Raw genomic sequence first — 24,980 nt, forward strand, 5'->3', positions numbered from 1 at the left:
ACAATAATCTTGAGGTTGCCAAGGGGGAGAGGGGGATGGGGGAAGGGTATAGTGGGAGTTTGGGGGTTAGCAGATGCTAACTATTATATATAGACGGGATGAACAACAAGGTCCTACTGTGTAGCACAGGGAACTCTCTCCAACCTCCTATGACAAACCATAATGGAAAGAAATATGAAAAAGAAAGTGTGCATATATATATGCATAAAACTGATTTGTATTGCTGTACAGCAGAAATTAACACAACACTGTGCATTAACTGTACTTCAATAAAATACATTTTAAAAAACAAACAAACAAGGAAAGTCTGGGCAACAGTCCCAGCCCAGGAGCCCCGGGAGATGTGATGACTAAATGTCACGTGGGTCCTAGAACAGAAAAGGGACATTAGGTAGAAACGAAGGGAAGCCGAATGAAGTATGGGCTTTCCTTAGTAATAATGAACAAACAATGGTTCGTGAGCCGTCACAAATGCACCAGAGACTGAGTGGGGTTGCAAGAACTCTACGTGTTCTATTTGCAATTGTTTTGGAAGTCTAAAACTGTTCTTAGAAAAAAACAAATCTTTTTTTTTTTTTTTTAAAGCCCCAGTGAGGTGGAACCACCTGGAAGTGTATAGAGAGAACAATTAAAGGCCGAAGACCCTGGAGGGCACGTCCCAGGCCAATTTGCTGTGTGGCCCTGGGCCAGCCTTGGAGTGTCTCTGTGCCATGCCTCCCCCAGCTGCACAAGGAGGGTGAGAGGGCCCGAGCCTGGCTCTCCTTGCCACCCCCGGGGCACCAGGAAGACCAAGGCAGGCCTTCGGAGGAGACCCTGTTTCCAGCCACTATGAGCTGGTGGTCTCTGGCAAGTTATTCTACCCCCCTCCGACCTCCCACCCCACCCCCTGGAAATCCAGCGCTGGGCCAGGCCCCTCCACGGGTCACCTGAGAATCCTGTAAACCAGACTCTGCCTAGAGCCTCACCCACAGCCCCCTGGGGGAAGGAGGAAGGGTCACCAGGCTCACAGAGTGTAGGGGTCAGAGGTGAACAGCCACGCCTGGACCACAAAGCTGCCCCCTCACCACCGGTCCATCTGTACAAAGTTGGCAGTGCACCCCGGGACCCTGGGACAGAGCTGCTCCCCCCCACCCCCTCTGACCCTTCCCCTGCCCCCTCGCCCCTTCCCTGTCCAAAAGCCCCTCTTGGAGAGAGGGGCTGTCCCCAGGGCTGCAGGGATGTTGGCCCCTGGGGGACTGGGGTGGGGGCTGGGGGATGGAGAGGGAGCAGAGACTCCCCGGGGCTGATCCCCAGGGAGGGCGGACAGCCTTAGGGGCGAGGGACCTGGCCCCCACCCCGGCCCTCCAGCCTCAGGCTCCCCCTCCTCTCCAGGGACACGTGCTGTCACCTCGCAGATGGCAAATTGAGGCTCAGAGGTGGGTCTCTTACTCGCAGGCCAGGGGCTCAGCCAAGATCGGAATCTCTGGGGCTGCAGCCTCTGGGGCCATAAAGAGGCCCCGCCCCCACCCCCACCGGGGAGAGGCCCGCCCCCACCCCCACCCCCACCGGGGAGAGGCCCGCCCCCACCCCCACCCCCCCACCGGGGAGAGGCGTGCACCTCCTGCTTCTCTACTGATGCCTCGACAAGGCCCAGCTTCACGGCTCACGGCCCCCTCCTTGGACGTGGGGCCACTTGAGCACTGCCCCGCCTCTTCCCAGCCAGGATGGTTTCGGGGTGCACGCCCATGCACACCCTCCCCTGGCTTCCCCTGTCCTGACAGGTGACCCTCCGCATGCACGCATGGGGCTGCAGACTGCTTTGTAGGCAGTCTGGAACTTACCCCGCTGGGGAAGGGAAGAGGGGAGGCTCCTGGGGCCCCACACCTGCCTCTGTTCCTGTTCTGGCCCCTCGCAATGGTCCTGGCCGCGTGATGCCTGTCCCGGCAGGAAGGTACACATTTGCGGCGAGCTGGCCCTCCAGGCTCCGATCAGGTGGCCGGGGCTATCAGCCTGGGTCATTGGCTGCGCCCGTGGCCGGCCCGCCCCACCGGGAAGGGGCCGGGTCTCCTCCATGACCTTCCTCCTCCTTATCGGCGGCAGCAGCGGTGGAAGTCAGCAATTCCTGGTCAGCATTCCCCAGCAAGGCGGGGAGGAGCTGCCTGCAGGCACGAAGAACAGGAACCTGGCTCCCTGACCGGTCTGGGTGCCAGGGGACTTGGGGACACCAGGTGACGGGTGCCACCTCTCAGCGCCTCAGAGAGGTAGGAGGTTGGGCCTTTGGACGCTGGGCTGCTCACAGCTCTTGCTGGGCCGGGGTTTCTGCATATCCTTGACTCCAGACCCACCAGGTCAGCACCTGCCAGGACAGGGCCTAGAAACCTGGATTGTTAACGAATCCCAGGAGGCCCTGTCATCGGCAAGGGGCACCCCTGTCCCAAATGATACATCTTTAGACATTCAAACAGGTGGGCAGAGTCCCCGGGGGCCTGTGACAGACGTGCCCGCCTGCCGCTTCTCAGATCCCCGAACCACAGCAGGGCAGGGGCCTTCCAGGACTGGCTGTGTGACTTGAGGCAAGTCTCTCAACCTCTCTGTGCCTCCCTGTCTCTTCGAAATGGAAGAACACTTGGTACTTGGCCCCTCTCATCAATGTTCGTGAGAAATCAATGAGTTAGTAAGTTTTGAGGGCTCAAAACAAAGCCCTGCCCACAGATATAAACACACACATACGCACACATACACACACCCATACCCATATACACACATACACCCCCACACACAGTACACCCAAACACATACACACACCCACACGTGCACAGACACACACACATACATCCATACACACAATGCACCCATACACATACATACACATATGCACACACACACCCATACCCACACACACACATACACACAATATACACATACATACAGCCATACACACAATACACCCAAACACATCCACACATCCACACATGCACATAGACACACACGCATACACCCATACACACAGTACACACCTACATCCACAAATACATCACACACACACACACACCACACGTGCATCTTTATCAGGCACCCTGTGGCTCTGACTTGACTGCAAGAGGTGAGGTGCCGTGTGCTGTCCTGGGGGAGAACTGGCTCAGGCAGGAAGGGCTGGGCCTGAGCCGGCCGTGAGGCTGGACAGGAGCTGGCCGCTCAGTGCCTGTCCCCTCTGAGGGTGACCGAGTGAATGGGCGAGTGGACGGATGAGGTACGAGGTGCCTGACGCTATCTCTGCTTTGACTCACGGTGAGAGCGCAGAGTTCGTGCCCATACACCCTCCGGGCTGACACCTGACGCCTGTCCCTGCGGCCCCTGCCACTGTCGCTTCAGTCCAGAACCCGGGTGTCCCCCTGTACTCCTCGGGCTCAGCGGGCCGGCCTGTCCGAGGCCCGGGGATCTGACCTCAGGCTCACCCTGCTGCAGGGTCCCCAGTTGTCGGCCACCCTTGGTCCACAGGTGAAGGGCTTAGAGACCTCAGATTCATTTCAACAGTGGAAAGTCGAGACTTCACCCTAAACCAGGTATCTGGCTGTTCTGAAAAGTCGGGACGTCTGGGCCTACAGGGGTGTGTTCCCCGGTGGCTCACCAGGGGCCCGCTGCACCTTCATAGAGCGCACGCTGTCCCGCGGCCACTGGGCGCGCCCCCCGCTCCTGGCTGGGGCCCTGCAAGTGCTGAACTGTGACCCTCTTCCCTAGACCAGGGCTTGGCGGCTTGGTTCCCAGGAACCAGCTCAGAGCCTTGGAATTCTCAGTCGCATCCCGCCCCCAAGCTCTGTCCTGTGGCTCGGCCCCAGGCCTAGGCTGACCTGCAGACCCCATCCAGCGGCCTGGAGAGGTGCTGGTCCCTGGCCCCAGGGAGGCCAGACCGGGGCCTGAGAGGTAGTTAGGTCCTGGCCACCCTCCTCGGGGGCCCTTCCCCAGGTTGAGGGCCAGCAGGGACCAGGCACTGGGGTCCGGCTTAGATTCCCAGCACCCGGCCAGGGCCCTTTTCAGGGTAGAGACCAAGACGGCTCTTCAGTGCTGGAGACCCGTCCCTGCCCCCCACCCCCACCCCCATAACCCCACTGGTTTTCTCACGGGTCCCTGTCTTTTCTTTTCTTTTCTTGTCTGCACCACACTGCTTGTAGGATTTTAGTTCCCTGACCAGGGATCGAACCTGTGCCCCCTGCATTGGAAGTATGGAGCCCCAACCATTGGATGACCAGGGAAGTCCCATGGAGCCCTATATTTTTCAGTCCCAGGGTGCTGCGGGCCAGTTCACAAGCCTCTCTGGGCCTCAGTTTCCCCACATTTGCAAATGGGAAGTGGCTGGGCAGGGAGCCCTCTGGGGCCACAGTCCCAGAGCGGATGCTTCCGCTTCTGCCAGACTCCAGGCATCACTGCTCCTCTCGGTGGGGCTGGTGAAGGGGCCCGAGGCCGTCGTGAGCCTGCCTGGCAGGCCCTGATGCCTCTCCTTCCTCTCTGAGCACTCCCTCAGCCAGGCGGCAGCCTCACATCCGTCCCCCTGCACGTGACTGTGATGGGCTCAGAATTGCTACAAGGAGCCCATTTTGGAAATCCTGCTTTAAAGAAACGAAAGCCAAGGGCAACTTCTTTTTTACCAGCCATGATCCTGAAGGGCAGGCCAGGCCACCCTGGTAGTCCAGGAAGGAGAGGTGTCAGGAGGGGTCAGGGCCATCGGCTGGGCGAGTCTCCCTGGAGATGCCCGAGCAAGCCATGCAGAGAAGGGTGGACGGTGGCCTGAGGGGCAGGCATGACCCCTCCTGAATGAGGAGGACCTACGAGAAGCTAGAAGGCTATAGGAAATGAACGAGTCTCGACAGGCCTAGATACTCGTGGCAGGAAAACAAAAGCTTGCGTCAAAGGGACAGTGCTTGGTCTCACTCCTGGGATAAGCGGTGTTCCCTGCAGCGAGGGTGACGTGCTAACAGGGGCAGGGCCCGAGACTGGGACCAGCATGCCTGCCAGCAACAGGCCTGTCCCCAGCGGTAGCAAGGCAGCCTTTTACGTGAATCAGAGGTTGAGGCAACACCCCAAGGCCATATGGGCTTGAACTTGGTTCTTAAGTTGGGGTCACGGGGGGTGGTCTCAGCGCACCCCTGTGAGGTCCCTTGGGGCTCCCTCCAGGGCTGGGCCTATCCCAGACTACAGACAGTAGTAAGTTGATGTGGTGGCAGGGTAAACACTGACTACATGAAAAATATTCCAATTCTCCAAACTAGGCTTCAGCAGTGAACTGTGAACTTCCAGACGTTCAAGCTGGATTTAGAAAAGGCAGAGAAACCAGAGATCAAATTGCCAACATCTGCTGGATCATCAAAAAAGCAAGAGAGTTCCAGAAAAACATCTATTTCTGCTTTACTGACTATGCCAAAGCCTTTGACTGTGTGGATCACAATAAACTGTGGAAAATTCTGAAAGAGATGGGAATACCAGACCATCTGACCTGCCTCTTGAGAAACGTGTATGCAGGTCAGGAAGCAACAGTTAGAACTGGACATGGAACAACAGACTGGTTCCAAATAGGAAAAGGAGTACGTCAAGGCTGTATATTGTCACCTTTCTTATTTAATTTATATGCAGAGTACATCATGAGAAATGCTGGGCTGGAGGAAGCACAAGCTGAATCAAGATTGAGAAATATCAATAATCTCAGATACTCAGATGACACCACCCTTATGGCAGAAAGCGAAGAGGCTAAAGAGCCTCTTGATAAAAGTGAAAGAGGAGAGTGAAAAAGTTGACTTAAAGCTCAGCATTCAGAAAACTAAGATCATGGTATCTGGTCCCATTACTTCATGACAAACAGATGGGGAAACAATGGAAACAGTGGCAGAATTTATTTTGGGGGGCTCTAAAATCAGTGTAGATGTTGACTGCAGCCATGAAATTAAAAGACGCTTGATCCTTGGAAGAAAAGTTATGACCAACCTAGATAGCATATTAAAAAGCAGAGACATTACTTGGCTGACAAAGGTCTGTCTAATCAAAGCTATGGTTTTTCCACTGGTCATGTATGGATGTGAGAGTTGGACTATCAAGAAAGCTGAGCGCCGTAGAATTGATACTTTTGAACTATGGTGTTGGAGAAGACTCTTGAGAGTCCCTTGGACTGCAAGGAGATCAAACCAGTCCATCCTAAAGGAAATCAGTCCTGAATATTCATTGGAAGGACTGATGCTGAAGCTGAAACTCTAATACTTTGGCCACCTGATCCAAAGAAATGACTCATTAGAAAAGACCCTGATGCTGGGAAAGATTGAAGGCAGGAGGAGAAGGGGATGACGGAGGATGAGATGGTTGGATGGCATCACCGACTTGATGGACATGAGTTTGAGCAAGCTCTGGAAGCTGGTGAGGGACAGGGAGGCCTGGCGTGCTGCAGTCCACGGGGTCACAAAGAGTCAGACACGACTGAACGACCGAACTGAACTGAAGGCATACCAGGTGGCTCAGTGGTAAAGAACCCGCCTGCAATGCGGGAGACCTGGGTTCGGTCCCTGGGTCGGGAAGATCCACTGGAGAAGGGATAGGCCACCCACTCCAGGATTCTGGCCTGGAGATTTCCATGGATTGTGTAGTCCATGGGGTAGCAAAGAGTCGGGCACAACTGAGTGACTTTCACTTTCACTTTCAACATCACAAGCCCAGGAAGGGCTGTCTGTGTTTCAATGAGGGGAGGTAGATGAGGTGGCTCATACCATGGACGGTGGCATTACCCACACTTAGGGTCTGTGCACATCTCTGCTCTGCCACTTGCTGGCTTCGGGTGGACCTTGCGGAGGGTCTCAGTTTTCTCATTTGTGAAATGGAGCCAGCAACCTCAGGGGCTGCCAGGAAGACAGATAACATGACTTGGGTAAAGCAAACGCAATGGCCTCACCAACAGTGGTGCCCACTCCTCTGGGGCCAAGTCTTCGGCAGATGGTAGCTGCTTCATTAGCATCACCCCCTTCCCCCATCGCTCTGGAAGCGCGCCCCATCGCTCTGGAGAAGGAAGCACAGGAAGGCCGTAGGTTTGTTTGTCTGCACCTTGGGAAAGCAAATGACAAACAGGACCTGATTTTCTGGAAGGACGAGGATGAGAGTGACTTGACAAAATGCTCTGGCAGGCCCCCTTAGTCACCACAATTCACAAAAAAAGCACCTGGGATTAGAAAGCACTTGATTTGGGTGGTGGTTCTGGTTCTCCTTCCTGGAGGAGGAAATGCTAACCCGCTCCAGTACCCTTGCCTAGAAAATCCCATGGACAGAGGAGCCTGGCGGGCTACAGTCCATGGGGTCGCAAGGAGTCGGACACGACTGAGCTCACAGCACGCACATACCCCCTGGCTCTGCGGGTGGCTGGCTGTGTGACTGCAGGCAGGGTGCTCTCCCTCTCCGAGCTTGGCATGCCCAGGGGTGAGGTGGGTCACTCATGGACTAGATGGCACAGGACATGTCATGGCTCTGTTCATTCTCCCCCGACCCGCTGCCTGCCCCCAGGAGTCTGTCTGGAAGTCCCCAGTTCCCCTAGTCTGCCTTTTCATCTGAATCCAAATTTTATTCAGTCAGTATAACCCCCCCGCGGGGGGGGGGGGCTTAGAGGTAAGGAATCTGCCTGCCAAAGCAGGAGACACGGGTTCAGCCCCTGGTCCTGGAAGATCGCAGATGCTACAGGGCAACAAAGCCCGTTGCAACAAAGCCACAGCTGTTGAGCCCAGGCTCTAGAGCCCAGGAACCGCAGCCACTAAGCCCAAAGCCCCACAAGCAACTGAGGCCCACGTGCCCTAAGGCCAGGCTCCACAACAAGAGAAGCCACACGAGGAGCAGCTCACTCACCGCAACTAGAGAAAAGCCTGCGCAGCAATGCAGACCCAGCACAGCCAAAATAAAGAAATGAAATTGTTTTAACATAAAACCTCCGTGGGGAGGGAGGCGGAGGGGGTTCAGGACGGGGAACACATGTACACCCATGGGTGATTCATGTCAATGTATGGCAAAAACCACTATAATATTGTAAAGTAATTAGCCTCCAATTAAAATAAATTAATTAATAAAAATAAAACCTCCAGGCCTTGCTCTTACCGTCAGATCCTATCTTACTGCACAACTGCCTGCTGATTTCCCTTCTTCTACCGTATCCACAACCTCAACCACCCCGAGGCCAACATTGTCACTCCCATTTGTGGATGGGGAAGCTGAGACTCTGTGGGGTCAGGAAACTTGCCCGGGGTCACAGCAGCGGCCCAGCTGGGCTGGAGCCTGTCTATGGCCCTCCTGGGTGCCACCTCTTCCAAGGACCCAGGAAAGCCAGCAGGAGCAAGGCCACAGGTGGGAGTGAGGGGGCAGGAGACACAAGAGAGACAGGGAGAGAGGACCCCCCAGGGGTGCTGGTTGCTTTCCCCTGCTCGGACCTGGCCTCCTCGGGGCCACCTTTGCCAGGCTGGCTATCGCCTCCGCTGTCAGCCTCCAGCTCCGAGACGGCAGGCCTGGTCACCTTGGCACTGGGCAGCCATAGGCGGCTCCAGTCACAGCCAGGTAAGCATGGCTGTATAAGATCCTGGTTAGGACACTGCCTTAGGCAGAGTGGACAGCATCTGCCTGCTAGTGTGGGGGACATGGGTTCGATCCCTGGTCCAGAAAGATTCCATGTATCGTGGAGCAACTGAGCCCGGGCGCCACAAATACTGAGCTTGTGCTCGGGAACAAGAGACGGCCAGGCACGGAGAAGCCTGCACGCCACAACCAGAGAGCAGCCCCCGCTTGCCGTGACGAGAGGAAGGCCCGTGCACAGCAACACAGACCTAGCACAGCCAAGAATGATAAGAAAAGAAGATCCTGGTTAACCAGCCACAGGGAAGGAAGGAGGCCCCAACCGGGGAGACACGTCCTGCTCACTCAGTGGACAGGCTGGATGGCTGGAGGGACTGCATGGGCTTTGGTCCAATTCTTCGTCCAGACCGCAGCCCAGCCCTGCACGCCTACTATGCGCCAGGCCCTACAGAACACAGTGTGGATCTGCATCTCTGGTCTCCACGCCCTGACCCCCAGTGACGTGACCTGGGAAGACCCCTCCCTGCGTCAGCCTGTTTCCTTGCTTGTACGAGAGGATCTTGACACAGAGTTAGTGAAGGACTATAAATAAAGTTCGGGAATGCCATGTGCCCAGCACAAGGAGGGCACTTAATTCTTGCCGTTCTTCAGCTCAGTTCAGTTGCTCAGTCATGTCCGACTCTTTGTGACTCCATGGACTGTAGCACACCAGGCTTCCCTGTCCATCACCAACTCCTGGAGCTTGCTCAAACTCATGTCCATCAAGTTTGTGATGCCATCCAACCATCCCATCCTCTGTCGTCCCCTTCTCTTCCTGCCTTCAATCTTTCCCAGCATCAGGGTCTTCTCCAATGAGTCAGTTCTTCGCATCAGTATTGGCCAAAGTATTGGAGTTTCAACTTCAACATATGTCCTTCCAATGAACACCCAGGACTGGTTTCGTTTAGGATGGACTGGTTGGATCTCCTTGCAGTCCAAGGGACTCTCAAGAGTCTTCTCCAACACAACAGTTCAGAAGCATCAATTCTTTGGCGCTCAGCTTTCTTTATAGTCCAACTTTCACATCTGTACATGAAAAACCATAGCTTTGACTAGATGGACCTTTGTCGGACAAGTAATGTCTCTGCTTTTTAATATGCTGTCTAGGTTGGTCATAACTTTTCTTCCAAGAATTTAATTTCAAGGCTGCAGTCACCATCTGCAGTGATTTTAGAGCCTAAAAAAATGAAGTCTGTCACTGTTTCCATTGTTTCCCCATCTATTTGCCATGAAGTGATGGGTCCAGATGCCATGATCTTAGTTTTCTGAATATTGAGTTTTAAGCCAACTTTTTCACTTTCCTCTTTCACTTTCATCAAGAGGCTCTTTAGTTCTTCTTTGCTTTCTGCCATATGGGTGGTGTCATCTGCATATCTGAGGTTATTGATATTTCTCCCGGCAATCTTGATTCCAGCTTGTGCTTCATCCAGCCTGGTATTTAGCATGATGTACTCTGCATATAAGTTAAAACAAATTTTACATAGAGAAAAATTTATTTTGTTCTGGTGTTCCGTGTTACTAGTTTGAACACATCCAATCGCCCCACGAAAATAGAAAACAATTCTGTCGCCTCTTCTAACACTCTCTGGCCTGTGAAAGCAATGTTTTTCCCTAGAGGCAGTCAAGTTTGTGGGCAGGACCCCATGTTCCGGTCTGGTCTGTGTGAATGGTGGTTTCAAGGTCAGTTCAGCTTTCAAAGCCTTTGCAGGGCTGTTTGGATCTGACATGCATGTGCGTGACCAAGACCCTGACTAAATCTTAGTCAGCCCCTCTGAGCCCTTTTTTAAAAATTTTTATGAGAGTATTGTTGATTTACAATGCTATGTTAGTTTCAGGTGTACAGCCAAGTGGATCAGTTATATATATACATGTGCCCAGGTTTTGATATTCTTCTCTGATTTAGGTCATTACAGAGCATTGAGTAGAGTTCCTGTGCCACAGAGTAGGTCCTTATTAGTTATCTATTATATGTGGCCCAGTGTTCACTCCAGCCTTGTCCTGAAAACACAGAACCGGGCTAAACCGGTCTAATGCGTCATCCGCAGCGCCCCCTAGTGGATGCCTGATGTCCAGCCTTCAGCAAGGATGCTCTCCAGCTGCTAAGCCAGAACCGTCCTCGACCTGGTGGTCTCTCTCAGTGATTTTCCATCCACTGACCCCACCTGATCCTGGGCCATGACCCCCATGACCCTGTATTCAGGACTGACCCTGGCTCCTCCACTGCAATTATTGTTGTTCAGTCGCTCAGTTGTGTCCGACTCTTTGCGACCCCGTGGACTGCAGCACGCCAGGCCTCCCTGTCCATCACCATCTCCCGGAGTTTACTCAAACTCATGTCCGTTGAGTTGGTGATGCCATCCAGCCATCTCATCCTCTGTCGTCCCCTTCTCCTCCTGCCCTCAATCTTTCCCAGCATTAGGGTCTTTTCCAATGAATCAGCTCTTTGGATCAGGTAGCCAAAGTATCGGAGCTTCACCTTCAGCATCAGACCTTCCGATGAATATTCAGGGTTCATTTCCTTTAGGATCAACCTGCTGCAATAGCCCAGAATAAAATCATGCACCCCCCCGGATCCTCTTTAGGATCAGGCCCTAAAGCTGTCATAGCTTGGGGGTAGGTCGTTCCCCTGACCCCCCAGGCACAGGGAAGGTGCTTCACTGAGGCGTGGTGGTTGTTCTGCTCACGGTGAGGACTTCCATGGGGGGAGGTCCACGGGGGCCAGAGGGCTGAAGCTGCCGGAGCCAGAGACACTGAGGGCCTCTCACGCCCCCTGTTTGCCTGCGGGGTGGGGTGGGGTCACTGAGCTCACATCACCTCATTAGTGCATCCCAGCCAGCCTGCGAGGGCCCTAGCATTGTTCCCATTTCAAAGATGGGAAGAGTGAGGCCCAGAGAGGGATCACAGCGTGACAAGAGGAAATCCATCCTCCGCGGCTGGTTGTCAGGTTGTGGACCTCATTGCTCAGAAAACCCACATGCGGGGTTTTCCCTGATTAGAAGTTGGGCTTTGCTGATGGCTCAGATGGTAAAGAATCTGTCTGCTGTGCAGGAGACCCAGGTTCTATCCCTGGGTTGGGAAGATCCCCTGAAGGAGAGCATGGCAACCCACTCCAGTATTCTTGCCTGGAGAATCCCCATGGACAGAGGAGCCTGGTGGGCTACAGTCCAAGGGGCTGTAAAGAGTCAGACATGAATGAGGGACCAACTCGACTAACTCTCTCATTTTCAGAAGCGGGAGGCTTCAGGACCGCCACTGTCTTTCTCTGCCTCTGTCTCTGGGTCTCTCTCCCTCTCACTGAGTGCAAGAAGGCAGATGGTTTGCTGTTCAGAGAGTAGGTCAGATTACTAGTTATCAGCAAGAACCACTCCCCCCACCCTCACCCGGTCCCTCCCAGCAGCCTGGGACGGGCTTAGAAAAAGGAGAACAGTGACCGGGCGCAGGACTCTGACGCCGAGGAAACACCCCTTGATTTTCTTTCCCTTGAGCCTTTTTCATCCAGGGTTCCTTGAGAAAATGGAGCTCTAGAGCCGTCCGGCATCCACCGTTCTCATGAGTGAACCCCCTCCCACCCCGGTGCGGCCGGAATGTCCCGGGGAGAAAACAGCCCTCGCATCCCTCTCTGACAGTCTTGGCGTCAGAACTCGGCCAGCTCCTGTTCTGCGCCCCCACCCGCAGCCCCTCCTCTGTGACTTCCCTGTCTCTCTGTCTCCCTCCCCCCATCCCACACGTGTGGGGTCTCTGCCATCTCCCTGTCTCTCCAAAGATCAGGTTCACGATCACAGTCACTCAAATAGCTCAGACACAAGACTCGGCCGCTCTGATTCTGAGACTCCCTGGGGAGTCTGGCCCCCCAGGATCTGCGTCTGGCATTCGGGGCTCCTCAGGACAGCCACCGCCCCACCAAGTCCGGGCAGCCTCCTGTCCTGCTGGCTCCGACCCCTCCGCGTTGTAGCCTGGTCTTCCCTTCCTAACTCCACTCCAGAACGGGAGACAGGGCTCTGAAGAGGAAGTTTACTGTGAAAGGGACCCTGGGGATGGGACTGGGTCCTGGGGAGAGGGAAGAGGGCAGTGATGAATGGACACTGTTGATCTAGTCAGCCTGCAGGCACCGGGACCTTGATCCCACTGAGATCTTCTAAGGAGCCGCGTGGAATGTGCCTGGGGGTTGAGCCTGGAAGAGGGGCTATGGGTGCACAGACCAGTCAAGGGTGGCCTTGCCCCCCTGGGTTGGCAGGCTGGACAATCTCGCTGGCATCCGTGACATGTGTTGGCGAAGCCCAGGGCAGAATCGAAGAGACGTGCAGGGCAGCGTGTCCGAGGTGCCCCATACAGTCCAGCTGCGGTGTGGCTTCACTCTGCTCACCCCCCGTCAAGATCAGGCCTCCAGGCCGCCTCTTGGAGGCCTGTGGTCTCTACAGACTCACTCAGGAGGTTCAGCACAACAGGGTGTGGCCCCGTGGCTTCAGGTGGGGTTCCCGGGGACCCTCATCCACTCTCTCCTCCACACCCTGGACCGGCACTTCCAGCAAGGTCTCTGTGGGCCCAGACCATCACCAGCCCTCTGCGCTGGTGGTCCTTGCCCCACCTCCGCTGCATCTATTGCCATCTCGGCGGAAGAGCCCAGCGGTGCCGCTGTGGTCCTCTGGGTTCCAGGCTCACTCCCCCTGCCCTCGCTATAGGGGCGCCCCCTACCTTCTGATGATGGTCAATTACCACCCCCCACTCCCACCCCCAGGAGAGCAACTCTGCCTTCTGGTCCATCGGTCTGAGGTTCCCACGAGCGGTCAGTTTCAAGTTCAAGGGAGTCTTTGCTCCACCTCCTGTTGGAAGCCGGGGTCCCCTCCATGCACGCTGGGCCAGGACCCCTGGCCCAGCAGAGCCCGAGACTGCAGAGATGAGCGGCACATACCCTATTGGGACCACTGAGGACGATGCTGGAAGGGACAGGAGTGCTTCTGCCCTCCATTCTGGCCCCGTGAACCGCCTGCTTTTTCTGAGCGCGTACAGCATCTTGGAAAACAGGGCACCACCCACAGGGAATGGTCCCTACGCTGTGCCTTGGAGGTGGGCATTTTATCAGCTGGCAGCTTCCGGAGATGTTTTTTGGGGGGGGGGGCGGGCAGGACAAGCAGACCTCATAGTCTGGGACTCAGTGTCACACAGTCTTTGCTGCAGAACGGGGTTCTTGGTCTGTGGCCTCTTCCTGAGGAGGCCATGTAGGTAACGTGCGTGTCACCGCTCAGTCGTGTCCGACTCTTTGTGGCCCCCGTGGACTGTAGCCCGCCAGGGTCCTTTGTCCGTGGGATTCTCCAGGCAAGAACACTGGAGTGGGTAGCCTTTCCCTTTCTCCAGGGGATCTTCCCGACCCCGGGATCGAACCCGGGTCCCCAGCACTGCAGGCAGATTCTTTAGTCTGAGCCACCAGGGAAGCCCATATAGACAATGCTGCCAATTATTATTCACACACTGAACATTGGCTTTTTACCGGCCCCCACGGGGTGAAGACCTGGGGACCCAGGGAATACCCACGGTGAGTCCACTTCTCCTTCCTGGCAGGCTGACCTCAGAGGCATGTCCCTGACACACAGCCGATACTCTTTTCTTGCTGAGTCTTGCCTGGAACAGAGTTGGGAGGTGTCCCCTTTCTTCCCGTCTCGGATGGGGGTCAAGCAAGCCAGAGGCGCTCAGGAATTCCCCCAGGTCCCCTGCCAGGCTGGGGGTGGGGTGGGGAGCAGGTGAGGGGGCGGGCCTCCTGCACCGTCCTGCAGCTTAGGTCAAGAGCGATCCCGGCGCGAGCCATCTGAGGGAGACTCTGCCCAGGACACTTCAATATGATGTGGCTTCAGCGACATAAGCACCGATGCCTTAGGGGACTTGTGGGTGGCTTCAGAGGCTGGGGGCGTCCAGATGATTCCAGCGCTGGGAACCTGGTTCCCTGTGTGACCCGGTGTCTCTCTTCTCACCAACCAGGGGGATTCAGACCTGAAGCTTGGCTCCCAGGAGGCCCTGTGCGGGTGACGCTGGGCTGAACTGTGTCCCCTTCCTTCTCTGCTACCCAAGACAGGCTCAAGGCCCACCCTCTGGAACCTGTGAACTTGACTTTACCTGGAAATAGGGTCTCCAAGGACGTCATTAGCTAAGATGAGGTCATGCTGGAGGAGGGCAGGCCCCCAAACACAAGGGGAGTCGCAGCCCCGAACCCAGGGACACCAAGGGTGCCCGGGAGACCCCGAAGCCAGAGAGGCGCCTCCCCTGGAGCTCCTGGGGAGGGGGTGGCCCTACTACCACCTTGATCTCAGACTTCAGCTGATCAGGCCCCCGTTCGTGGGGCTTTGTCGCACGGCCCCAGGACACCCGGCCACCTCACAATCCAGTTACCCCTTGGACCAGCCCGGTTCTTCTTCTTCTCTGTCTCCAGCACAGGGGCTGGTGTACAGGAAGTGCTCACTCAACGCCCTGCCCAATGCACTACATCCGTGACTGAGCTGACCCTGCCCTTTCACTCTCTATTTCCGTCATGTACTCCTAACTCCCCTCGTCTGTTTTCCGCTGCACAGGCAACACATTTAATTTAGAGAAATGGCTTCTTGATCTCTAGCCAACAATCCAAGTCTCGCCCATGGTGCGTCCTTTCCCGAATCAGGCCCCGACGTCCTACTTCATCAGTTGTAATGAACCCTCTCGTGTAATTTTTCTGTGATGGCGAAACGGTGCCAAGTCTGCAAAGCACTCAGAGTCAGCCGGGCCATCCAAATGATGGAGCAGACTCGGCCGTCAAGGACGATGAACGCACATCGCCGCATCTGTCCCGCCTGGAGAGCTCAGGTCAGGGACAGGCATGGGATGCTGAGGCTGGATCTGAATTCGCTCAATAATCCAGGTGTGTGGACCCGTGTTGGAAGGAGTGAAGCTCCAAGCAGTGAGTCACATGTTATTTTTACTCCTGGTTTCATATGGCCTGGTTTTAAATTATTGAGCGGCTGGAAAGCTCCCACAATGAAATCATATTTCATTTGTTTCTCCATTTGGCTGTTAAGTGAATCAATTTCTGGGCTGGGTTTGAAGGTGAAGAAAGGACAGAGGAACCCGCGGCTTGGGCGAGGGTAGGCCCAGAGATGCCCTGGGTTGTTTGGAGTCTCTGGAGGCGGCTCTTCCGTGGGCCTGGGGCCTCCCACGTGCAGGATGTCTGCATGGCTGGGTTTCCAGGGTGGTGCCTTTCGAGACCAGGCCCCAGCCACACCGGGCAGTCTCGAGGGAGAAGCAATTGGCGGGAAGTCTTGGCAGACTCAGGGCGAGGTCAGGAATATGGGGAAGGGGAGGCTCACATCTTTGCTTTTGCTGTGAGTGAGAGGCAGCAAAGGGAGCATCAGTGGAGGGGTGGGTGCAGTACATGCTGATGCTGGAGTTCAGTGGTTACGCTCCTCCACGCTGGAGACCTTGGTATGTGCTGGAGACTCCAGGAGGTGCTGGAGACCCCAGGATGCGCTGGAGACCCTGGGGTACGCTGAGACCCCGGGAAGTGACAGAGACCCCGGGAAGTGATGGAGACCCGCTGATAAGCCCTGCCTGGGCAGCCTGACATTTGGTGAGGGAGTCAGACAGGAGGGATAAACAACAAGAGTATAGAGAAATCTGGCAGGGACAGTCACAGCCTCAGGGAGTGCAGGTGGCCCCTGGTTTAGCTGGGGTTCAGGGGTCTCCTCCAAGGAGGGACTCTGGTGGAGTCCAGGGGGTGAGGCTGAGCTGTCAGGTAAGGGTGGGCCATCCTCCAGCCCAGGGGGGAGAAGGCCTGGCATGGTCTGGCTCCAGGGAGGCAGGTCCCTATGGTCCGAGCTCCTTTTCCTCAATTCAGGGCCCCGTCTCTTGATCTCAGTGCTCCTTGAAGGTCCAATAGACCCAAGAGAGATGTGTGCCAAATCCCACAGGCTTGCTCTTCACAAGAGCCTGGCTGTGCATCCCAGCTCTTTCGCAGGGGACTAGTTTGCATTTGGGCAAGTGACGCCTCGATTTTCCCATCTGTTAAATGGGTGCAAGGATGACACTGAGGATAGTAATGGAGGATTCTCTGGCACAGAGCGGTCCCGGAGCATTGCAACCCGGTCCTGACAGCTGGCCTCACCTGCCTTGGCCCTTGGCATCCTCCTCACCTGTATTTTGCACCGCAACCCCCCCTCCCCCCCCCGCTTTGGGGCCACACTGTGCAGCTTGTGGGATCGTAGTTCCCTGACCAGAGATCAAACCCAGGCCTGTGGCAGCAGACACTTGGGAGTCCTGACCACTGTTCTGCCAGGGAAGTCCCTCAAACCCCTTGATCCTCCTGAGTGTGAGGCCGGCCCCACCAGGGGTTAGATAAACCCCTCCACCAGGCTCTTCTGCCCCATTTAAGCAGCCCTCCCTCTCGACCTTTCTCCCTCCCAGCCCCTCCAGGGCAGGCCTCAAGAAAGCAGCACAGATGTCCACTGGCCCTGGACCATGCGCTCGGCGTTGTGCCCACCACGCCTCACCCCTCAACGTCCTTCCCTTCCCAAGGCCTTCAGGCTGCACAAAAGGGCTGTAAACATTTTCAGGACAGATGACCTGAATTCTGAAGGGATTTCCGGGCCCTCGGAGCACCAACAGATGCCTGTATCCTCCTCTGGGGCGCTTGTCACAGAAAGAAAATGCCTTTACCCGTTGGTCACTGGACTCATTTCTTGCCAACCTGCAGCTGGCACAGCCCATGCAGGAAAAGTATTCCTCAAAGGCACCCCAGGGGCGGCTGTGCTGTGTAGCCGAGCACAGTGTTTGATGCAGTTAGTTGACGCTTGAGAAGGAACACTTAGGCTTGGATCATTTCCGCGTTTTGTGATCGCCTCTGGGACATCAGGGATGGAACCTGCAAATGATAGCCTGGTGTCCGCCGGAGAGCAGGGTTTGCTGTGAGAGGCTTGACTCTAGGGCCAGCTGGGCCGGGGCGGGATGGGGCGCTGAGGCCTCCCCTCGCTGTTCTGCAGTCTCCGTCACCGGCACAGCCCACATCTCCTAGTAAGTGGTCAGGAAACAGCAGAGGTGGAGCTCTTCATGTCTTCTCCAGGGTCCTACCTGGGTTCTGCCCACGAGGCCCCTTCAGCTGCCTGGCATCTGCCTGCTGGCACTAGGCACGCCTTCCTTTATGACCCAGGGCTCTGACATTCAGCCCTGATTATACCCCTGGCTTCCCTGGAGCCCAGGTCTGGACAAGGAGGGCACCGGGCCACAGAGCAGAGGGAAATGTGGAAGTGCCCATCTTCATCTTGGAGATGGAAGTCTGAGTGCCCCAAGCCCCTCCTGGGAGGAACATGGACCACCGCTGCAGCTGGAGGCGCCAGCCAGGGGACCTGACCAACCCCCTGGAAAGTCCAGCCCTTCTGCACTTGGATAGTTAACCCCTTCTGCACTTCCCCTGAGCACAGCCTGGCCAGATCGTGTCCTCTCCCCAAGCCTAGAGGAAGACTAGGGCCCTGCTTCTAGGGACACAGGGAAGATGAAACCAAAGGAAACCTGTTGTCTTCAGGCAGGAAAGATGGGGCAAAGGTGGAAGGAATGGGTGGAGGGCCAGCGGGGCCACCCAGGGCACCCACTCGTGAGGGCCTGGAAGGGGGGCCCTGTGAAATGAGATGGGGACTTCCCCAGGGGGGAATGTTTGGAGGTATGTGGGCCAAGGAGCAGGTGTGGCTTCTACCTTGCCTGCAGGACGGGGCCTGGGTCACGCCAGGGCATTCCTTCCACCTGCAGGTGTGAGCCTGGCAGGAGAAGGTGGGGGGCAGCCACTGGCACCCAGCAAGGCCCAGCGGGTCCTCTGAATATCTGAACGCATGCAAAAAATGTTGGAAGGGTCATTCCCTGAGCCCTGCCATTTTGCACTTCGAAGTGTTTTATTCACATTACTCATGGGTTCCTCCTAAGAACCCTGTGGGTCACGTGCTGTTTGAAGGGTAAGGAAGCTGGGTGAGCGAGTTGCCTGAGGTCATACCTGGTTCACAGCACCAAGGATGACAACCAAAACCTGGTTGCATCCACCCAGACCAACCAGCCTCCGCGGGCACCGAGCAGGAGGAAGACAAGTGGGCAGGCCTGGCCCACGGGGAATTCCCTTGAGGGAGAACCAGCGAGCCAGGGCAGAGGGGGCAGAGGCGTGGCTACAGGACACCGGGTCCTCTCTCGCTGCCAACCTGCCGTGTGATTTTGGCAGGACTTCCTTGGGCCTTCCGTTCTACCCCAGTGAAAGAATGTGCTGGAATCATGACCCTGAGGTCCTTCCTCAAGGAGTTGAGAATGGCTATGACTCCCCAGTCCTTACCATATTTGAAGGGGCCCACTCAGAGAGGCGGGGCCGGCCCCCCTGGGTGGCTGCATGTTGGGCGGACCTCTGGAACCAGGCCACTTACACTCGCCCTCTGACTCACAGGTACTTGGGAGCAAGGGCCCGTCCACCTCTTTCCGTGGGGAACTTGATGGCGAGCTTCCTAAAGAGGACACGTGGGGGCAGCGGGTGCTCTGATGTTGGGTGGGTGTCTGGCCTGCTGCTCCAGGTGATGGCCTGGAGGTACCAGGTGCTCAGCACCCTCTTTCCTTCCCTCCCTTTACTCAGCAGGTTATCTGTGGGGTGCCTACTCTGTGCCAGGCTTATACAAGGCACTGAGAAGGATAATAACTGCATGGTAATATCAAACACAGCTATTGATCTCAGCTGCTGCTGGGGCCCAGCGCGCATTAGCCCATGGGGGCCTCAGAAGTATCTTGAGAGGCGGGGACTGCTCACAGTCTAACGATGCACATGGAAAAGAAACCAGGCTCCCCACCACGGGGTCAGACCCCCCCAGGCCCCCACCCTGACTGGCCAGGCTCTGCCCTCGCCAGGACTAACTACCAGAATTTAATGCTCTCATCCGTGGTGGATCGTCCACTCGGCCAACTTCACGGAGGGGGCCCTGATGCCCACAGAGGGACAGGGACTGCTCAGGTCTGCACCGCCGAGAGGGCCGTTGGGTGGAGAAGAGGGCACCTGACCCCTGCGAGTGTCCTTCCATCATCACATCCCCTCGTGTTCTGGGCAAAAGGCCCCAGAGGGCAGGCTTGGAGCCAGGGAGCTACACAAACAGCCAGCCCAGCCAGGCTTTCCAGGTTGCTAGGGTGCATGGGGCTTGGGCCAAATGGCCACATTGCCCATGGCTGGTCCTCTGGCCTCTCTGCTCCCCGCCGGCCCCTCTTGGGAGTAGGTGGATGCTGCTGGAGGCCGAGGAAGAGTTATCTGCTCCTGCCTCAGGGTTCTGTTCAGAGTTCACATTTTCTAAGACCAGCCTTCGCTTCTCCCCCCCACCCCCCACCGGGGGGGTCTGGGTCCAGGGAGTCCACCTTCTGAACCGCTTAACCCCGACCTTCCACACCCACCCCTGAAGACCCCTTCTATCAGCACCAGAAACCCACTGGGGTCCCCTTGCTCCCACCCAGGGCCTTCCCTCTGCCGAACCGGGGACCCAGGCCCTCCCGGTGCTGGACCAGGGAGGTCACTGACGTCACAGAGGACAGTCGGCCCCTGGGGATGGGGGAGGGATGGGGGCCCGCAGACTGCGCCACCGGGGTCAGACCACGGCGCCAGCGAGTGCGGCGCTCCGGGAGCCTGGGGCAGGCCATCGGGTCGCCGCCGCCGAGCCCTAGATCCGGGGTCAGGAGCGCAGGCTTCGCCCCTCGCCGGGGCAACTGGGCAAGCCCTGCCTCCCCCCGCTTGCCCCCGCCTCGGTTCTCTTCTGCAAACTGGGGAGGGAGGGAGTTGGCCCTGTGCGGCTCGTTGCACCAAGCTTGCGCCTCACCCGGCCGCGCCCCTGGCCCGCTCGTGGGCTCTTGGCAGCCGCCGACGGTCAGGCCGCGCGGACAGCTCCGCAGACACCCCCACGAGTGGGCTGCGGGAGGCCGCAGCCGCGTCGCCCGCCTGCGCATGCGCGGGCCGTGCAGCCTGCCGGGACTGTAGTCCATCCCTGGGGGCCGCAAGTGGCGCCGAGCGGGGAGGAGCGGGGTGCGGCGCCTACATTTCCCAGGGTGCATCCGTTATGGGGCGGGGCGGAGGCGGGGTCTCGGAGCGGGCGGGGCGGGGATTCTAGCGGGGCGGGGCCTGCGGGGCGGGGCCTGCGGGGCGGGGCTGGCGCGCCGAGGGGCTGCGGCGGCGCTGCGGGCGGGCAGGCGGCCCATCCCGCCTGCAGGCGCTGCACCTGCGGACACAAGCGTCCGGCTGCCGCCCTGCCCCGGCGACCCGATTCCGAGCTGCCGCTGAGATGAGCGCGGGTAAGTGTGCGGGGAACCGGGGCCTCGTCGAGCTGTATCGCGGCGCCGCCAGGGCTGGGGTGCCTGCACCTGCAGACGGGAAACCGCCCCGCGGCTGCCGCCGACTTGCGCTCCAGGGTCTTTGCAGTGTGGCAGGTCAGGCGCGCCCCCCATCCCCCGCCCTGTCCCTGCGCCCGGGGGGCCGGGGACCCCTTTCCCCGAGCACCGCACCGCCTGGCTGTGCTAGGCTGCCTGGACGGCGCCGCTCCTTTGCTTTTCTCCCCGGCTTGCGGTGTCGCAGCAGGGTCCGGGCGAAGGGCGCGCGGCCGCCGTAGACCCTGCGGCGGAGAGGTGTGTGACACTGGGGGTGTGTGGGGGCTTGGCGGCAGGCGGGCGCCGCCCTTGTGTGACTCCCGCAGCGCCTGGGTGGGTAGGTGGGTTGGGGGGGCGTCAGGTCGACCCCCCCCCCCGGGCGTCCTGGGCTCGCCCAGCGCAGACTTGGGGGCGCGGAGCCCGCAGTTTGCGTGCGGCCCTCCGCGATGCGCGCGCGTGTTCTCTCCGGCCCCTCGTCCCCTCCACTGCGTACCCAGGCTGCTGCCTCTGGGGCCGCACCCGCAGGGTCTGACAGCCTCTGTGCGGCGCTGGAAAAACCCCACGTCGCCACCACCTAGTGCGCTTGGGGAAACTGAGGCCTACAGCTGCGGGCCTTGGCTCCTGGAGAGACTCTGGAGTGACCAGAGCCCCCGTTTTGAGAGGCTTCTGGGGGCCCAGCCCTGGCTGGAGAGCTTGTCCCTACATTCCCAGGCAGGGAGAGGCCATCACCCCATTTTTCAGGGTGTGACCAAGGCTCACCAGGCTTGAGTCACTTGCTCAGGTCTTGCAGTGCGGCTGGGTTTTGAAGCTGGTGCTTCCTGACTCCTGGGTCCTCCCTTGAGCCCATCTCGTCCGCAGACTAAAGTATGGACCCCTGGCCACCCTGCAGAAACCAGAGGAGACACCGTTCCTCCCTGGAGGAGGCGGGAGGGTAGGAAGCAAACAGGACTGGGGAGGGAGTGTGCCTTTAGGGACCATTTACTGTATGCTGTCTGCTTGGGACCTATGTTTCCAGGGAGCCCCCCTCCCCTCCAAGGGGAATCCATCCCCTCCCCCTCCTGGTTGAGGAAGGAGGGACCACACGGGCAGTGGGAGTTGGGAGAGAGGCTGAGAGCAAATGGCAGGCTGTAGGAGGCAGACTCCTCTAGAAGAGGATTTCTGAAACCGCCAACCTGTTCTTTGCAGGTGGCTGGGGAGCAGGGCACCCTGCCTTGGCAGAGCCTCCAGATACATTTATCTAATGGTAGGTGGGGTGATAGGTGGGGGGGTGGGTAATGGCAGGGTGCACCAGGTAATTGTCAGGCTCTCCTTGGCCGTAATTGATCCCTCCGATCTCTCCTGTAATCAGGGGGAGCCCTGGAAGGAACCCTGGCATTTCCCCCCTCATTGGTGGTTGTCCTGGGAGCAGGGGTAGGTGGGCACCAGGGGCCCTGGGGTGGGTCAGAGAGCGAGGAGACTGGGGTTTGAATCGTAGTGTCCACCTGCTGGTCCTGGACGCAGCATGACTGCTTCCTGAGCTTGGCTTCCTGAAAGCAGTATTGTTGCCCCCGTGGAGAGGAGGAGGTAATGGCGGCAAACCCCGCACGTGGTAGGTGCTCCATCGGTGGCTCGTGCGGGTCAGTAAACCTCAGCCTCTCTGAGTCAGTGCAGCCTTTGGGACTGGCATAGGGCTCACCGACCCTCCACCTGTCGCTCATGGCCCGGCCTGTGACCTGCACAGCAGTAATTTTCACCCACAGCCGCGATGGGAGAGAGCAGATGGGGGTCCCTTGCGCCTGGCACCTGGGCTCTCGTGGCCACTGTGCACATCTGGAAGATCAGGGGCTCCCCTCGTCCACAAGGGCAGGTCCCCTGACGGCCCTCCCCAGGGAAGGCTGGCATCATCCCAGAGCTCAGCACCAGCAGGTGTGGCTGGGAGCACATGGTCCAGTCTCCAGCGGCCCAGACCAGCTGACGGTCGGAGCCTGAGGGGACCTGAACGACGGCCCCGGGTGGGAGGCTCCCCTTTCCTTTATGCCGTGCTGGCTGCGGGCGTGTCTTCCTTCAGTCTGATGACTCAGGGCACCTTTGAGAGGGCTCTGGTGTGGCCTCAAGGCCTCGTGCCTACTTGCTTTGTTGCGCATTCATTTCGAGTGTTCAGGGAGATGAGGAAGCAGTACTGTGAGGTGGGAGGAGCTGGCATTCTGCGTCAGATAAGCCTGACCGAGCACGCTGGCTGTGTTCTGTTTACAGTCACCTGGGCCCCGCGTTCCCCGCCGTGTGGAGGGAGCCCCTTTGGGTCTGTGCACTGCTGGTGCACACCTGGGCTCTGAAGTCTGGCCCCTGTGCATATCTGGCAGGTCAGGAGCATCCCTCGTCCACAAGGGCAGGTCCCCTGACGGCCCTCCCCAGGGAAGGCTGGCATTATCCCAGAGTCCAGGTGGGGCCCAGGAGATGACTGTGAGCCTGGTGGTGGTCTCTTGGCATCCCAGTCCATGTGGTCACGGGGGGACGGGGCAAGGTGGGGCAGAGGGATGAGCCTGAGCCCAGAGGGCTCCAGAGCCAGCTCTGCCATCTCTGGGCACCAGGTCTGTGCTTTCCTGGCACCTGTGTGTCCTGCTCGGGCGGCTGCAGGTCTGGCGGGCAGGATTCTCCCGGGTGAGTTTCATGGCAGGGAGGGTTGCACTAGTCTGCCAAGGCTGCTGTAACAAGGTGCTCGCTGACCGAGCAGCTTAAGCAACAGAAATGTATCTTCTCACACTTCTGGAGTCTGGAAGTCTGAGATTGAGGTGTGGGCAGGGTTGGTTTCCTGAGGCTTCTCGCCCCATCTTGTAAGTGGCCGGTTCCTCCCTGTGTCCTCAGATGGCCTTCCCTCTGTGTCTATGTCCTTGTCTCTCCCTAAAAGGACACCAGTCATACTGGATTATGGATTTGCAGGAGGGGTGCAATTCAGCCCAGAAGGGGAGTGCAGGGCCAGGTGGAAAGCTGGGTGGGAGCACAGCCGTCTTCTTTTCCTGTGGCTGATGGGTTAGCAACGCAGAGCCGGAAGGGGCCTGGGGGACGCTCCAGTACTAGCCCACCCACCCACACAGAGGGGAAACTGAGCCCCGGGGAAGGAAAGGCAGCCCCATTGTGCGGTAGACGCAGAGCCCAAACCTCGATCCTCTGCTCTGGTTTGTGTGGCCCCGGAATTTGAAACAGAGAAACACGTTTCTAATCCGAGTCGGGGCTCTGCCGTCACTGCAGAGACGTCCACCACGGCATCCCCAACAGCGGCAGAAAGTCAGAAACCTGCTGCACGTATGTGGTGGGGAGCGGCGGGACATGGGCCGGGCGGCCCTTCATCCGGCCGACAGATGTGTACTAGGCCCTCCTGTGTGCCCAGCACTGCCCCGGGCCCGGGCTCAGCTGCAGACCAGGGCGAGCAGCATCGTGTCTTCCTGAACCATGCCCTTCTAGGGGAGGGGGGTGGCGAGAATGGTCTAGTTACCGGTGCGATTGGAGTTTCTCACGTTAAGAGAAAGTGCTTAAGAAAAGCTTCATTTAGAAAACTGCTGCTGCTAAGTCGCTTCAGTCGTGTCCAACTCTGTGCGACCCCATAGACGGCAGCCCACCAAGCTCCGCCATCCCTGGGATTCTCCAGGCAAGAATACTGGAGTGGGTTGCCATTTCCTTCGCCAGTGCATGAAAGGGAAAAGTGAAAGTGCAGTCGCTCAGTCGTGTCCGACTCTCAGCGACCCCATGGACTGTAGCCCACCAGGCTCCTCCGTCCATGGGATTTTCCAGGCAAGAGTACTGGAGTGGGCTGCCATTGCCTTCTCCGCATTTAGAAAACAGCTGAGGGCAAAATGGTGCATCCTATGGGACCTCCGCGCTCTGAAACAGTGCAGGGAGCAGACCAGGAGGAAGTCGTCATGACGTCCAGGGCGTCCCCCTCTGTTGGAGGCGGCAAAAGAGCCAGCGCTTCCCCCCGACATCTTTACCCTTCCCGTCAGCTTCCCCAGTTTTGTTTTTTTTTATTGTGTGCGCTTGCTTTT

At 57.9% G+C, this 24,980-nt stretch overlaps 2 protein-coding genes and 1 long non-coding RNA gene across 52 annotated transcripts in view; 1 reads left to right on the forward strand and 2 right to left on the reverse strand.

Moving 5' to 3' along the window:
* Positions 1–1,977, reverse strand: part of SH3TC1 (SH3 domain and tetratricopeptide repeats 1) — a 63,516-nt gene extending 61,539 nt beyond the window's left edge. Inside the window, exon 1 of the mRNA XM_081576486.1 lies at positions 1,821–1,977. The gene's annotated coding sequence lies outside the window, so the exon portion shown is untranslated. The remainder of the gene's footprint in view (positions 1–1,820) is intronic.
* Positions 1,978–15,135: 13,158 nt separating this feature from the next.
* On the reverse strand, positions 15,136–17,730 carry LOC145541098 (uncharacterized). Its single transcript, XR_014078788.1, has 2 exons — positions 17,173–17,730; positions 15,136–16,170 (listed from the first exon to the last, which is right to left on the reverse strand). It is a non-coding gene; the product is annotated as an uncharacterized LOC145541098 (long non-coding RNA).
* Positions 17,731–20,761: 3,031 nt separating this feature from the next.
* The window catches only part of ABLIM2 (actin binding LIM protein family member 2), a 161,358-nt gene continuing 157,139 nt past the window's right edge, over positions 20,762–24,980 (forward strand). For all 50 annotated transcript variants that reach the window (XR_014078864.1, XR_014078878.1, XR_014079118.1 and 47 more), the window contains exon 1: positions 20,762–20,892. Coding sequence is in view for 11 of the 50 variants with exons in the window: in XM_081577405.1 (XP_081433531.1) it covers positions 20,883–20,892 (10 nt within the window). In the remaining 39 variants the exon portion in view is untranslated. The remainder of the gene's footprint in view (positions 20,893–24,980) is intronic.

Source organism: Giraffa tippelskirchi, chromosome 1 (assembly GCF_054371585.1).
Source record: "Giraffa tippelskirchi isolate mGirTip1 chromosome 1, T2T-mGirTip1v1.2.pri, whole genome shotgun sequence".
NCBI lineage: Eukaryota > Metazoa > Chordata > Mammalia > Artiodactyla > Giraffidae > Giraffa > Giraffa tippelskirchi.